General features: G+C 41.7%; 1 protein-coding gene across 28 annotated transcripts in view; it reads right to left on the reverse strand.

The window, feature by feature from the left end:
* Positions 1 to 16,765, reverse strand: part of CADPS (calcium dependent secretion activator) — a 476,275-nt gene that overhangs the window by 231,063 nt on the left and 228,447 nt on the right. For all 28 annotated transcript variants that reach the window (XM_043587832.1, XM_043587835.1, XM_043587838.1 and 25 more), the window contains exons 5-6: positions 14,034 to 14,267; positions 9,592 to 9,713 (exon numbers count right to left, since the gene is read on the reverse strand). In XM_043587832.1, coding sequence (XP_043443767.1) covers positions 9,592 to 9,713; positions 14,034 to 14,267 — 356 coding nt within the window. The remainder of the gene's footprint in view (positions 1 to 9,591; positions 9,714 to 14,033; positions 14,268 to 16,765) is intronic.

The raw sequence follows: 16,765 nt of genomic DNA on the forward strand, positions 1-16,765 counted from the left end.
CTTTGTTACCTGTTTCCCTTTCACCCTGGCTCCACTGAAGGCAATAATAAATTACAAAAATAAGAATACCAATTCTTACACTTGTCCCAAGTGCTTTGCATATATTATTAAATTTGAAGGCTCATCAACAAGCCTATATGTATCATTAGCCTCATGTTATAGTTGTAGAAACATAGGTTTAGAAAGATTTAGTAACTCATCCAATGTAACAAGGTCCATGGCACAATTGGGATCCAAACTAGGGATTGTCTTACCCCAAAGCTTTTGCTCTTATGCCTACATTGAACCTTTATTTTCCATACTATCACCAAAATGTTTCCAACCAGATTCCAGCTACGAAAGCTTCCCTGGAATAGCTGCTTTAGCCCAAATTCTCTGAACCAGAAGCTGTGGGGTGGGGTGAAACTTTTAAGTCCTTGCAAAGGAACCCAGGGAACTTTGGGACTCTAGAGTTTAAGCACTGGAGTCCCAGAAGGTCCCAAACACCTCGATGATTGGCATTATGACAAGAAGAGCATCTGTGTTCCCCAGAGGCCCCACACTCATCTGCACCCCTGCAGTGAGGTGAGCTCTGTATCACAGCACAGGGCACTTTGCCGTAAAACCGATAACACACAGACAAAGAAGATCTCCACAGCACTGTGGCCTCTCTTGAACAAAGGCTCTGATCCAGAAAGAAGCTGGAAGAACGGGCGTGTAGAGACCCAGGTGTAGGAGGCTGAATGATTTGGCATGTTGTGACCCTGGGTGGGGATTTGGGAAGGACTCCTGCCCTTTTCTGTTCCTCTTGCCTTTGGGAACCAGCTCTTGTATCATGCAATTGATGGCAGTCTACCTTGGGGGTCTGTCCTCTGGCTCTGGAAAGAAGTTTGGCCATCGTGCCCTTTCTCCTTAGGCAGATTTTCCCACGTGTGTGGAGTCACACAGCTTAGATTTGAGGAGTTGTAGGATTTTATGGCACGCCTCTCCTCTGGACTGCTTCTTCCTTATGGGTAACGAGGGCATTAGTGGGTACCTCTTTCTTAACAGTGCCATGTGGGATTCAGCGAGATCACAGTCTGTCTTTGGCTATTATTTCTTGAAAGGTTACACTGTGTCGTTCATTGAACTCAGCTGCTAAAATGGATCATATTTTTCAACATCGAGCCCGCAGGGCAGGTTGTATTGTTATCTCCACTTCAAATGTGAGGAAAGGAAGCTCAGGAAAGAGGATCCACTTGCCCAAGGTCACCTAGCAGGTGAGCGGTGGAGCTGGGATTTAAACCCAGGGCTGTGTGACTCAACCATAGGATATCAGCTAGCTCATTGGCTGGCATCTAGCAGACTTCAGTGAATGGTAGGGGCAATTGTTTTTGATACTGATTCTGTCAGGAGAGATGACGAGCATTATCATTAGTGGCTCCTTCTGGAATCTGGTAAGCACCTTGAAGGTCGGGGCCACCCCAGGTTCATCTCTGCCGACTCACACAGACTCGTGTGGGTCGAATTATGCCTGCGGAGCTGAGAGTCTGCAGTGAGTTGGAGCACCCGTATTAGTGCTGATGTGTGATGGCACATTCATCACCTTGTAAGCAGGGGCACTGATTTACCCCATAAAGTAACTGCGCTTATGGGAAAGGAATGGGCCCTGTTAGACATCTTTGCTGAGTAGTCAATGCTAATGAAAAAATGCCTGCTTTTAGTGGCATGATTTCTTTCAGGAAGTGGAGTGGCAGCATGTGTTAAAGGTACAGGCTTTGGATTTGTCTCCTGGCTCAGCTATTTCTTATCTGTGCAACTTTCACCAAGTTACTTACCCTCCCTGAATCTCAGCATTTCCATCAGTAAAATGGAATCATAACAGTACCTATCTCATAGGTGTCAGTACGGCATTAAATAAGACATTGACTATGAAATACTGAGCACAGGACCTGGTCCCTAGGAGGTGTTACATTACTTAACAGTTCATTGCTATTTTAGACCTAGCCATTTTTTTCCAGCTCTCTTTCCTCCCTCCAAAGAAGAATGAAGTCATGATAATAATAGCCAACATGATAGGCAGGGTTTTAAATAGTCTGTATATGTTAATTAATTTAATTTTCACAAGAACGTGGACACTGAGGCACAAAGAGTTAAATAACCTGCCCAATGTCATGCAGCTGAGATACGGACCCAGGGCTCTGGCTCCCGATTCTGTGCTCTTATCCAAGATGCCATATTGCCTCTATGCATTGACGAATCTAAAGCAAGTGTCTCTTATTTTCTTATTAGTGAGGATAAATTAAGTGCTTGGGCTGCATTCCACTATTACATGTAAGAAACAATATACCATTCCTTCCCACATTCTCCCTGGTCACTAAGTGATAAGTTCAGTGGTCTGCCACACTTGGGGAGAAATGCATTGCATTGGATTTCCACTAACCAGTGATGGGCAATCAGTCCCAATCTCAGATTACTCTAGCATCAGGTATAAGTGATGGGTAAGTTCTGGCAATGTATTTGAGGAGCTGAACCAGAAAGTAAAAGAACCTTCTGTCCCATGGTCCCTAAAGGGCTAAGAAAAAAAAATACATCTTTGTTATATACCTGCCCTATGTTGGACTACTCATGAAATCAGAATTTTCATGAATTTTTACATTAGGATGGAACATCATTGTGTAACTTGTCAAACTTCAGCCGTTACTCGATCATCCAGTTCTGAACTTCTACCAAGTCTAGAAACTTCACTACCTCAGTGTTACTTGAAATTCCTGAAAACTCTGCCTTAAAGTTCTGCCATTATGGCTCTTCTCTGGATCAAGTAGACGAACATCTTACAGAATTGCCCAGGGGGAAAGTGGTCTTGGATACCACTCATCAGAACACAGTGAATCTGGAAAGCTTGGTAACCTGAACAAGATGGGGTGACATATTTATGGAAGAGTCGTGTGTAACGCTCAGAGCTCTGTCTCTGAAGCTTGGTCTCTAGAACTCCATTCCTTTCTACCTTTTACAGTACTGCTTCTTGTTTTTATCAGCCAGCTTCCTTTCACTACCCAAGCAAGCCAACACAAGCAAACACAAACTGGTTTTCAATAAAAGTTGTGCTTCTGGACAAATCTTTCTGGTCTAAGAGGCAGGGCAGTCTCTGAGTATCCCAAACTGTAATTATAATTTTGCTTCTTCCCAACCCACACATCTTCTGGGAGCCTAGCAAAATTGAATTTCTGGGTCAGTGTTGGCCTTTACCATTTATGATTTAATTAACTCTGAAAGAAGCTAAGCATCTCTCTCAGTAAGAAAAACAAGAGACGTGGTAGCCAAGTTCCCACTCAGGTACGACATAAATGCCTCCTGGACTGTGACCTTGAGCATGGAGTTTCGAGGGAGGTAAACATGAAAGGAGGTGATTCTTAGGAGGCCTCACTCCTCATGACAAAGGAGTGAGGCCTCCTAAGAATCACCTCCTTTCATGTTTACCTCCCCAGGACTTTTTACTACGGCGGGCCTCTTCATTTCCTTTAGAACCGAATTACAATCTGCTATTATCTTAAACAATTAATTTGTTCATTCATTGCCCATGTCTTTTACTAGCATGTACACTCTATGAGGCTAAAGAGTGATCTATGTCATTCATGGCTACAGCCCCAGCACAAGTTGGACACAAGGAGAGCATCCCATGTACCCTTGTTGAGGGAATACCAGTGCCCACCCTTTATATCCTTCTCTTGCATCTAAATTTCAAAGAAGCTATTCAAAAAATACATCCTGCTTCCATTTAAATCATTCCAAGGTCTAGTATACTGAAAACATTTTTCGTTATACTGAGAAAGGAAGTACCATTAAGATGATAATATGAGTCAAGGAATTGGTGGCACAACTTCCTTTCCCGACTTTGGAACTGACTTACCGTGGGGGCGATTTAATGCAACTCCATTTGTATGAGTAATTTGGACATAATAAGCCTGGCCCACTTGGAGTTGCCATTAGGACAAACAATATATTTCACAGAAGAGAAGTGTTACAGAAAGTCATTGCATTTTGTGTTCGTGTTTTGCTTTAATGTGGTCTCATTAGATAAGGTGCCACTGAAAAATGCCAGGGCTGTAGCAGGACCTACCAATGAGGGCATCTTATTTTCTTCTTCCCCTGGAAAGTGGAAGGAAACAGTCTGGTTGTGTTTTCTAATCCGTGACAATAATGAAAGCCATATGTCACGAAGCCCATGGCTTGTCAGGGAATAATAAACTTGTTAAAGGATCAAATGTCAAGTGGCATCCTTGGTTTCCATTCAGAAGAATATAATTTTGGATAATTGAACAGAATATTAGACGGCTAACTAAAACTGCCTTTCTTTTTAGCCCAATTACTTAAATTTCTGTGATATTTAATCCACAGGGCTTGCTTTTCTTTAGAGAGTAATTTGCACCATACAAATCCACGAAGAAAGTCACTTTGGAGTGTATCTTCTACTCGGGGAAGTTCTTAGAATTCCTTACATCAATTTTCCTAAATTAATTTGCATCCCATCTCCCCAATCTTTGCTGTTCCCACGTACCAACACAGGATACTTCCGTGATTATTTTTTACCATTATCTAGGCACCACCTGTGCTATTATTTACTTGATATATTTTATTTAAATTATTTCACATTTAAATGTTAATATAGTTCTTTAAAAGAGAAAACTTACATCCCTGATCCAAAAGACAAAGCAGCACCACCGGCCGTGAATGGAAGGTGACGCAAATTAGAAATGATTGTTATCTTACGTGTTTCCTTGTTCATGTGTTTCCTGCCTGTGCCCTTTATGAGAATGCACACTTTATGGGGCCAGAGCTTGACATGTGTCATTCAAGGCTGTAGCTCCAGCACCAGGAGGACACAAAGAAAGCATCCCCTGTCCCTTGTTGAGGGAATACCAGTCCCCACCCCTCCTATCAGCCCCTGACATCTACATTTCAAAGGAAACATTCAGAAAAGATATCCTCTTTCAATTTAAACCACTTCAAGGCCCAGTATACAAAAAAACATTTTTGGGTAAATGAGATCTAAATAATGCTGTGAAATTCTAACTGGAGGCTCCTGTTTGCAGATGACTCAGAGCCTGAGGCCTCTGGTGGTGTTAAATATCTACCAGACCCAAATAAAATAGTTCTTGACCTGATCAGAAGAACTGACAAACAAATGGAAAAGCAGTTACTTCCTTGTCCCATGATTTGATTTTACTCCACGTCCTGTCTTGATAAAAACATACATAATCTCTGTTATCAGTAGAGCTGAGAGTGCCGGGCTTTTTGAAAAACACCTCGGGGTGACAAGAAAAGTCTTCTGCTCTGTTCCATGGGAGGTAGACAAATGTATCTGAGTTCTTGCATCCACAAAGTATTTCTCTCCTCCACTCCCTTGCTTTCCTGAGATTGCCTGCCTAAAAAACACCATTTCAATTACCTCTGCCTCAGCACCTCCATTGGTTTCTCACAGAAGCAGAAACAATGTATTACAAATGGAGGCAAAAGTCTTTGAAATAAACACATTGCTTGAAAACTTGTGACAACATATTTTGCTGGCTTTCCACATTAAAAACCCAGGACAGGAGGACAAGTGAATTGAGAGGGCATATAGTCTGCTTGAAAATAATCCCACAGGTAGCACACTAAAATGAAGGATGAACAGAGGACACACAGACGCATGCGTGCAGACGCCATTTTTTCCAATCAAAAAAATTCTTTAAGTCATGAACACAGCAGTCTTACGTTACACACAGCGGATCCAAAATGATCATGCGGGGCAGGGCCCTGGTTGTAAGTAAAGAGACAGCACTGGCTGAGGAGGTGAGGGAGAGTTTGGAAACTCCGTGACTAGATTTGGACAATATAGACCAGCATTTCCAAAGGATGCTAATAGGTATTAGGTGAAATAAGTTTGGGAAACTCATGAACAAACAAAGCTAAGTAGGTTCATTTATATGGTTGGAAATCTTCCAAGTTTTTAAAATGCCCACGAAGATTGAATAACTCAGATTTAATGTCTTGCATTTTCCAAACTTAATCATTCTCCCTGCAGGTACCATTCTCCTGCCCTTGTTTTTATTGGAATTATCTATACATTGGAGTTCCAAAAACCTACACCCTTGGACTAAGTGGGTTATGCGACGTACTCCTTGATTCATGACTGTACTTGGTAACAACAACAACAACAACAAAAAGACAAAAGTCAAATTCCTTGTAGACACATGAAGGATAAGATGTGGGTTTCCAGTTGCTGAGTGAAAATACTTAATAGCAGCAACAATAGAATTCAAGAGTAATAAAACAGGCTTGGATTTAATTTTGATTTTAGAATGTATAAATAAAGTATGAGGATATGCTGGTGGTTAAGAATAGTCAAAGACAAGATTCAGAGGATGAATAGGGCAGGAAAAGGGCTACGCTTCTCAGATAATGAAGTGGAGTTATTAGGACACATAGAAGATAACCCTCCAAAGGATACTTTTTGGGGTAATCAAAATCAAGGAGCAGACATGATAACTGGAGATTGGCAATGGGAAAAATTAGAAGTAGAAAAAAAAAGGAGAAGAAATATAAGCTTCAAAGGAAAAAAAAAATGGTAGAGAGGATTCTGAATAAGTTCACACCACGGAGGGACGAAGAAAAGGCCCCTGTACCAATGGGCTTGCTCCTAGTACCAGGTACCACCAGAGGCAGAAAAAAACCATCCAGAACTGAACTAGGACAAAGAAACTGGCAAAGAAGAGAGTTGGGAAAAGAATTATTGATTTACAAGGAAGATGATAGAGGTTGTAAACAGAATTGATGCAGGAATGATAAAAAAAAAAAAAAAAAAAAAGAGGGGCACTTGGGTGGCTCAGTCGGTTAAGCATCCGACTTCAGCTCAGGTCACCATCTCACAGTTCGTGGGTTTGAGCCTGGTGTTGGGCTCTCTGCTGTTAGCACAGAGCCTGCTTCGGATCCTCTGTCTCCTTCTCTCTCTGCCCCTCCCCTGCTCGCATGTGCTCTCATTCTTTCTCACGCTCTCTCTCTTTCTCTCTTAAAAATAAATATCCATTTTAAAAAAAGGATCAAAGAAGAGACAGCAAGAAACACAAGCATCGCTACATTTCAGACTCTGGGTTTATCTCTTTGGGGTGCTATAGAAATGGCAAACATGAGGTTCTTAGACCTCTTCCTCTCCTATGGCAGACATTCCAATTCCAAGTTCGTCATGCGCTATTTTCCTCTGAGTACAGATTTGGTCTCAGAACCCTTCTTAACACAGTGCTGCAGTTAGCCACTGCTGACTGATTTGAGTTGACCCTAGACCTGAAATCTGCACTCTTACTGTATTTAAAAACAAACAGGCAAACAAGAAAATCCTCTGTGAGGTTTTAGTAGTACCCACTCACTGATGGAAGAGAAATGAAACTATCATACTTTTGGCTAGAAAAGCAAAGTGGTTCAGTGTGAGATGTTTATTAATATGGACATAATAATGCACATGTGTGGATAGGAGTAAATATGTATGTGAAATACGAGTATGTCAAGTAGAGAGACTGAAGTATTCCATATTTAGTTGTAATCTGAAACTCTGTTTTGAGCATTCATAAACACATGAAGATCAGCTCATCATTTACCCTGGCAGCTAAAACCTTTAAACCCAATAAAATGATATGAATTATGTTTTAAGCTACCATAGCTCATATGAAACAACAGCCTGTCGGAATAATCAGAGCTTTCTCCTTCCTCCTCTATCTTATGACACCATATTGAGCCCAACACCTAAAAAGTTGGCAGAAACACCGAATAGGTTTTTCATCCCCCACATACGACACGTTTTTAAAAGCATGCATAAATAATGCAGCATAACATAATAACATTGATAATGATCAGGCCATGGTGACAGGTGTGGGGAAAATTGGGATTTGTATCAAAGGCAGGCAGTAAAAAGGAAACTGCGTTCATCTTCAGTTGCAAACTAAGTTTAAAAAAAGGGAGGAAGGATCGTGTGTGACAAGTTGTATTGGTTTCCATTTCCTCTTACTTACGTTCATTAATTTCGCCCAGCTTCCGAGCTTATTTATGCAAAGAAAAACTTGAAGGCATACAATGCCCTAGATTTTCTCTAGTCTGGGAAACATGCAGTGCTTTCTTTGAACTATTTTGTTTCAACATCCTGGTAAGCTATTCATGTTCTGCTAAACAGTTCATAATGCTTTGCAGGAGAAGCAGGGCATTGCTATCAGGGGTCGTTCTTTTTATGACTTCTATGAATTAACAACAATAACAAAACAAAGGTCATTAGTCTGGTTGGCATAATTGAGATAGAAAAGGAAGGGAAAGAGGCAGTGGGGTGGGAGGGAAATAGTAGTGACCTGTCAAGAATCTTTGAGGCCTGACAGTCTTCTGACCCAAATGAATTGATCATCATCACTCTTGTGAACGATTGCCATAGAATCCTAGCTGGTCTCCTGCATCCCTCCACTGCAGCCATCGTGATCTTTTTAAAACACATTTCTAATCACCTATCTCCATGCTTTCCTCTCCATAGTCTAGCAAAGCCCTTCATTGTGTGGTCCCTTCCTGCCTCACTGGCAGCTTATGGCATACCTATTCTCTGAACTCCATCTCCACTGGCCTTCTTTCAGTTCTGCTTTCCTACAAGGCCTTTGCTGGCCACAGGGCCTTTGCACAAGCTGACTCTGCCTGGAATGTTCTTTCCACTCCCACCTGCTTCACTCAACTTTTGTAATACTAGCCCAAATGTCTTGTAACTCCTAAAGAAGCCCAACTCTGACTCTTTCCCCACAAAGTGATTTGAGTCCTCTGCTGTCACTTGTCAAAGCACTCTTTCTTTTTCAACATTTATAACCATTTGTAATTATACATTAATGTGATTACATTTCTGATCCTCCCACTCAATGTTAAGTATAAGATCTGTAGAACTATAGCAGTGACTACCTCCCTCTCCCCTGGGCACCTCTACCTTGTACCCACAGAGTGAACATTTGGCAAATATGTACTGACTGAATGAATTAACGTATCTAATATAATACATTGCTTTACTGAAATAGTCATAACTGCTTTACTGAAATAGTCATAACTGTGGCACATAGAGAAAGCTTTTGAACAAATTGTTTATACCATAAACCAAATATTATTTAGTAAATCTAATAAAAGAAATTTTGTATGAAACTCTCCGGTACACTGTATCAAAGGATTGAAGATGTGACTGAATTCTCTAAGATTAATACATAAAGCCTCCAGAATGGAGATTATTTCTTTAAGTTTCTTCTGTTTTCAGCTCTGAAGGAAATGGAATCCTTACACACATTTTTTTTTTTTAAAGAGCAAGTGAGTGAGCGAGCATGGGGTTCCATCCCCAAACCCTGGGATCGTGACCTGAGCCAAGATCGAGAGTCGGGCGTTTAACTGACTAAGCCACCCGGGAGCCCCAGGAATTGGAATCCTTATTACGGCTGCTGAATAAGAATGTAATTGAGTCATCCTGTATGGAAAATAATCAAGGTATATGCCTTCTAGAACCTTCTGGGGAAACCAGACCTGTCACTTGGACAAAATGGTGGCAATGAGAGCAACCTTCTTCTGGGAGAGGAGCCGTGGAGAAACAGCACTTACGTTGGTTTAGAAGCCTCGGCCTGGTCGGTCTGTAGTTTCTCCCCTCCTTCTACCTCCATGGTGCAATACACAATGCGATTGGGAGCCAAGGATTTGAGGCCTTGGACTTCCATGATCACCACCTGGAAGGAGAACCACACATGGCAGAGGTTATCCCAAGCTTGTACCCAAAGCCATGGGAAGCATCACCCAGAAGAAAATACACAGATGGGAAGAAGCCGCCAAAATGCCCGACGGGTATCTGTTTTCTAGCAGCTTATCTATCAGTTTTCTAGCAGCCAGCCTGGTACCAGTCTTGCGTGAAGATGCAAATTCTTCATAGTGTAACTTACTGCCTCCCAGATGGAAAGGCAACCTTCACTACCTCAGATGCTCACAGGGGCCAGACAGGTAAGGGGAAACGGCTGCTTTTTTCCTGGGTTCAATGCATGATTATTTTTTCCTTTCCACAAAGAAACAGGGTCTCTCTTATCTTCTTTCAAAATAGTCTAGCTTGTAATTCAGCACTCAGCAGAGACAAAGGCCCAGAAATTCACTTTTCTCTTTGCAGTGAGGTAAGTGCTAACACAAGTGCTAAGAGCAAAGGCCATTCAGCATTAGAGTCCGGGACGCAAGAGGGAGCGGTGGGGCCCGTGGCAAAACGGAGGGCACGTGCTCCACGTACACAGAGCAGTCAGGACCCAGGCGCACCCCACTGTTGCCCTGTCAGTCCTTAGTCCACAGCTGCCAGATACGGCGATTTTTCCTCCCAGAAAATGGAAACCTGAATCAGAACCAAAGTCAGAAATCTGATTTTGAAATTTTGACAATAATCCCCAAAGGGAGGAATAAAATACACAAACTGTGCAGGTCAGCATTGTGGAATCAAAACAAAAACAAGTCTGCAGCTGCGTACTCTCTGTTCTACACTGAGGAGAAAAGCTGGTGTTTTGCTGGACCAAAATGTATCATTTACAATCCCTGGCACTGCCCACCACGACCCTTACACTCCATTCGATCACCTGCTATTCTCTGATTCAGTGGGGCCGCCCTGTCTTATATAAGAGGGGAGGATAGGGCAGATGCACTGATTTAGAAATCTGAAACAAATGCCCTGCATCAGGGATCTATAGTAAGCCAGGTATATAAAAGTATCACCCAATCATACTCCAAAAGAGGAAAATGGCATCGCACAAGGAGAAGGGTATGTTTGTGCAAAACAGGTACACTTCTTTAACGGGCTTGATTACTAGAGTTGGCTTTGAACCAGGATGTACAAGTCAGTTTTGCTGATTAATAGCCCTGTGGTTCTCAAACTTAGTGTAAATCGTAAATATCTGGAAGGCTTATTAAACCCAGACACTGCCGGGCTCCACCCCCAGATTTTCTTTTCTTTTCTTTTTTTTTTTTGAGTTTATTTATTTAGAGAGAGACAAAGACAGCACGAGTGGTGGCAGAGGGAGAGAGAGAGAATCCCAAGCAGGCTCTGTGCTGTTAGCATGGATCCCAACGTGGGGCTGGATCCCACAAACCCTGAGATCATGACCTGAGCCCAAATCAAGAGTGCAACACTCACCTGACTGAGCTACCCAGGCGCCCCCATCCCCACAGCTTCTAAGAAGCAGGTCTGGGTGAAGCCCAAGACTTTTTATTTCTACTCATTTCCCTGGTGATGCTGATGCTGGTATTGATGATCTGGGAGCCATCCTTTGAGAACCACTGGATTACTCATGTGCTACTAGGCAAATGACTTGACCTTGAAGTCCCTCCACTTTTCTGTCAAATCTCCTGAGGCCCAGGGTCTTCATCTGTAACGTGTGGACAATAACGTATATCCTGTATCCGTCTGTGGCTGTTGTATGAGGCCCAGATAAGATGATGTAGGTCATAGAAAATTTTCACACTGGTAAGAACCATACCGGTGGAAAGAAATGGGAGGCACAGTAGAAAGAACGCAATTTTTGTGATTTAAAAGATCTCCGTTGAAATCTTGAATCTGCAACTTCACCAGCTGTGTAATCATTTGCCAGTTTCTGAACCTCTCTGAGGCTTTGTTTTCACATATGCAAATGGCTCAGAAGACTGTTTGGGGGATTCGCTGAGTTAACGATGGCGGAGCGGGCAGAGGCACTCCCCATATGCCCATTCTGTTTCACCAGAGTACTCCCCTGTTCTAAGACTAAGCCAGACAGGCATCCTGGACCTCAGATCCTGGACCTCAGTTCTCTCGCTGCCGCTAACTGCTCTAGAGTGTCCTTTGCGGTCACGCAATTCTGTAACTGTCTAAAACATGTCTTCCACCAACCTGCAAGTTCAAACCCAGTCTACCCCGATAAGATGACAGTTCCCTATCTCCCTCTCCGTGTCCCCCTGACCGTGTCGCCCAACACACACTCACCAAGAGACGCACCATGATGCTTGCGGGCAGTTTTAGTATATGCACAATTAGCGTTCCAAGTAAAAAGTATTTGGGGACGAAATGAGGGCATTTCGTTCTGTACTTGTGCTTAGAAGTTAAAGCCTGTTTGAATCATGTACACATGGGAGTGTGGCTGGGGACTCACTCACAGCTAGATTTCTGATAATCACCTGTATAATATTGAGTACTGATGAAGAATTAGAAAATTACGGATTTAAAAGCTTCATGAAAATCAATAAACCACTTTGCCCCCACTTTCTGTAGAAAGACAAGAGGCAGTGGGGGAATAAATTGCCACCTCTAATAGGCAGTAATCAAATTCAAAGACACCTAAGAAAAAGCATTCAGTACCTCAGGTGGCAGCATTAAAAAAGAAAGAAAAAAAGGAAGTTTCTGTGAAATTACACTGATGGTTTTTTCACACACCAAGTGCCCTATATTTAACTGAATACTGCTTCTGCCAACTGCAAAATAAACGTTGATCACACTGTAATAGGACTATCTTGATCTGAACTGAGCACAGTAAAACAAATTACAGGCAGTTAATTCACAGGAAGCCTTAATGATGTTCTAGAAAATTAATTTAGTCTTTACAAATTCTAATTAAATCTACAGAAATTTGATCTATTCTCTTGGTCTCCCCAAATCTAGGGCCATCATAAAATCCTTGTGGGGTTCTGAGCTTCAATAAGTGACGAACTGTTCTCAAACTTTAGAATGCATAAGAAGCACCTGGGTGGCTCATTAAAATGCTTATTTCATGGTGTATTCCACCCAGAGATTTTTTTTTTCTGACACCATTGAGGCATATTTTACATATCATATAGTTAACTCATTTCAAGTGTACAATGTGGTGAATTTAGTAAATTTACTAAGTTGCATGACTATCATCATCAGTTAGTTTTAGAACATTTTTATCTCCCAGTAATGTCCCTCCTGTCCATTTCTACCCCCTGCCCCAAGAACCTAATCTGATTTCTGTTTCTGGAGACTTGCCTTGTTTAGACATTTTGTAGCAATGGAATCAAACAGCATGTGGCCTCTTGTGTTTGGCTTCTTTCAGGAAGCAGAATGTTTTTGACCTTCATCTAAATCAAAGCATGTATCTGTAGTTTGTTCCTTTCGATTGCTGAGTAGTAACCCGTTGTACGGATGTACGACATTTCGTCTATCCATTTTCGAGGGGATACACACTGAGGTTGTTTCCATTTTTGGCCATTAAAAATAGTGCTGCTATAAACTTTGAACAGGAGCAAGATTTTATGGGGATGTGTGTTTTCATTTCTCTTGAGTAGATATCTAAGAATAGAGTTGCACTCTGCATGTGCTAGTTTTATGTTTAACTTTTTGCAAAACCACCAAACTCTTTTCCCAGGTGACTGCACCATGCTGCATTGCCTCCACCTTGAGATTTGGTCTGGGTGGTGCCAGGAATCTGCATAGAGAACCAGTTTTCTGGGCAATTCCACCGCAGCCAGATCAGATCCACTCCCTCTATTATACGTATGAAAAACAAACATGTGAGCAGAAGTTATAGAGAAATGTACTGACATGCGGAGCTTTCTGCCACAGTCCCGGTCTGAACGGGTTCTTTCTTTGGCTGATGAAATAAACTAAAAAGGTTCCCCAGCAACAAGAGGCTCTCCTATTGTGTACCCAACAGGAGAGACAACAGGAAAGAAAATCTACAACTCACCAAATGATGCTAGATTGCTTCTCTCCTAACTCCGACACAGGATGGCAACATTATAAACTTTCTAAATTGCGTAAGGGCTTTACAAAATCCTTGAGCAGTGCTTTAAGATGGAAAATAATGCAAGATTAAATTCAGTAGATGGTTCTTAAGACTGCATTTCCTTCAGAAACGCATGGGCTCCTGGAGATGGGGAATCACTTGCTGATTAGCTGACCTATGCTTAGCAAGCTGTTATTTTAATAACTGCTCCTGGGGTGCAGGGAAGAAAGCAAGCTGATTGTGATGCATCTAATCACCCACGTCCTGCTGGCTGTGCCAGGAAACTTTCAAGGGTTTAGGGCTTTTTACCTCCAGGGAGAAAGACAGCACGACATCTGACTTGGAGAGCTGGTTCTCACTCTCCTCACCCATGTCGATGATGGAAGCGTTGTGGCTGCGTTTGAGTTTCTGAAGTTTGAACTCTCCACCTTTGGACACCGGCATGCTCTCCAAATTGGCCATGAGCAGGTTGACAGATGACTTCAGCTCCTCAATGTACATGTTTTCCATCTCTTTGGATACAAATTTGGGAAATTTGCGCTCCTTGTAAAGGAAAAGAAAAGTATGAGCAGAGGAATAAAAAGGGACCTGATTTACATAGAAGGTTTACATCTTACAGCCCAGAGTTACAATAACATCTACCACTGGTGAAATTTTGCCCAGATATTGTGACACCGTGCTAGAAAAATGTTCAGCCTAGTTGAGTAGACAGCTGTCTGCCTTCTAGTTATTTACAATCTCTAACAGGTAAGAAATACATATATAAACATATAGTAAGAACGAGTCAAATGTTTTATTATAGTTCAATTTTTTCCCCCAGTTTTCTCCGACAAATTTGATTTGTGGAAAGAAAAATGGGGTGATATTTTTAAAGTCTGGTTTCAGCTGAAACCGTTTTTCTTTTTAGCAAAATGCAATCCGTTGTTTTTAAGTTTGGAGACAGAAAGACACCCTATTTCTGGATACGTATAGAGATTTTCTCACATGAATAATTCAAAAGGAGCTCATTTGAGATGTTTCAAACATAGCCTGTAGCTATTTCTAAAAGAATAGTAGAAAGAATTGTTACTGTTTTCAAGAAAAATTGAAAAAATTAATGAAGTGATGAAAAACATGATTAAAATTCTTTAGAAAAGAAGATAAAGCAATTCCATATCAGAAGTGACCTCTATTTTTTTTTTCCTTCCTTGCTTATGAATTCAGTTGTAATAGCAACATGGTTAGCCATGCTCTTTGTTTCCTCATTACCTCTAAGTTGTCCAGGTGCCTTGAATATACTTTGGATCAATCACCATCTCAAAGAATCATTTCCTACTTGAAACAGGGATTGCCCTCCTTAGCCTTGGTCCATACTGATCAGGTGAGGGGCAAGCCAGATCGGTTTGCCCTTTTTTGCAAGAGACAGAAAAATCCAACTCGAAACTCTCTTAAACAATGGAGGGAATTGATTGGTTTGAAATGTCCTGGGGTAGACCAGCTTCCAGCAAGGCTGGAGTCAGGACTCGGATAATATCACAACAACTGGTATTTTTCCAAATCTTAATTTGGGTTCCTCGGAGGTGGCTCCATACTCAGTCTGGCTCCCCTTAATGTCACAGAAAGGTTGTTAAAACTCATAACATCATAGCATGCAATCTAAAGGAAGAGTGAATATCTCCCCCTATAATGTCTTTGATTCCAAAATTCTCAAAGTCTGACTTATGCACATAACCTGAACAACCTTTTATGGTTGGTGATATGTTGTGTTGAGTTGCTTAGGCATGAATTATTTCCTCCATCCCTGCGGCTAAGGGTAGAATTCCACCAGGATCACATGGGATGTGAATTGGTTTGCCAATTAGGGGTGGCAAAAAAAAAAATAAGATGTTTCATACATGGGCACCTGACCCAAATCAACCAACTAATTCAGTTAAATGGCCAACAGTCAACCGGATTTACTCTCACAAGCAATTGAACTGAGAGATATTGAGATTGCAGTTAGCAGTGGAATTGAAATAGCAAGATCATGTCTACTCATGTAGACTGCCATATTGGAACAGCTGAAAGAATAAGACACTTGACGAAGAGAGAGAGAGAGGTAGAGGGATAGAGGTAGAGACTAACAGATGGAGGAAGGAAAGGAGGGAAGGCAGAGGAAGGGAACAGGAGAAAAGAAGCTATTTAGAGTCACAGAAAGGAGCTCTGGCTTTTATTGGTTTTCTAATTCTTACAAAGCCCAGTATCTCTCCTTTTGGTTCCTTTGAGATTCTCTTATTTTCCTTTCAATAATTCCCTCCCACCACACATGCACACATACTACTTAACTAGAAGGGTATTTCTTTCTTTCTAACATGGAAGTTTCACTAAAATTCACATAGTAAATCCTCTGTATAGAGCTTGGAGATGCCTTTGCGCTGTGTCAGTCTTCTTCCTACCTAGAGGAACTATTCCCCTTACCCCCTTGCCTCCCTAGATAATTCTCAGCCATCTTGTCATCTTCTGTATTTCAGCCTCAAAATTTATTTCCCTAGGTCGAATCTCCTTGTTCTACTTTCTTATAACACCTAGCTCAACTTCTTGGTAACATTTACCATAATTATAATTAATGGAAAATGGTGAAATTTGTTTCTCTTTCCTGCTGGGCCATGACGTCTATCTTGATACCCTTGGTGAATTCTTATTTTCTAAAATAATCTTTGGCACATAGTAAGGATTCAATACTTATGAGTTGAGTGAATGAATGGATGGCTTGGCAAAATGTCCATATTAAATATCAACACAGCTAAAACTCAGTCATGAGGTGGAGGTGGAGAGATGATGAAATAGTTCTGGAAGAACATCGAGATTCTGCTTTTCCAGGTAAATGAGCATGGGGGTCTGAAATCCACTCAGCAACCTTTGAGTACTGGTTCCTTCCAGAGTCTCTTACTATAATCACTTCCTGCTTTACCGTTGGGCTCAGCCCACCATGTGGTGCTTTCTAAACACACTGAGGAGCAGCAGGATGGATGCCTCTGAAACGCGATGAGAGGCTGATGAGCTCAACAACAGCTAGTAATGAT

The sequence above is a fragment of the Prionailurus bengalensis genome, chromosome A2 (genome assembly GCF_016509475.1).
Source record: "Prionailurus bengalensis isolate Pbe53 chromosome A2, Fcat_Pben_1.1_paternal_pri, whole genome shotgun sequence".
Lineage (NCBI taxonomy): Eukaryota > Metazoa > Chordata > Mammalia > Carnivora > Felidae > Prionailurus > Prionailurus bengalensis.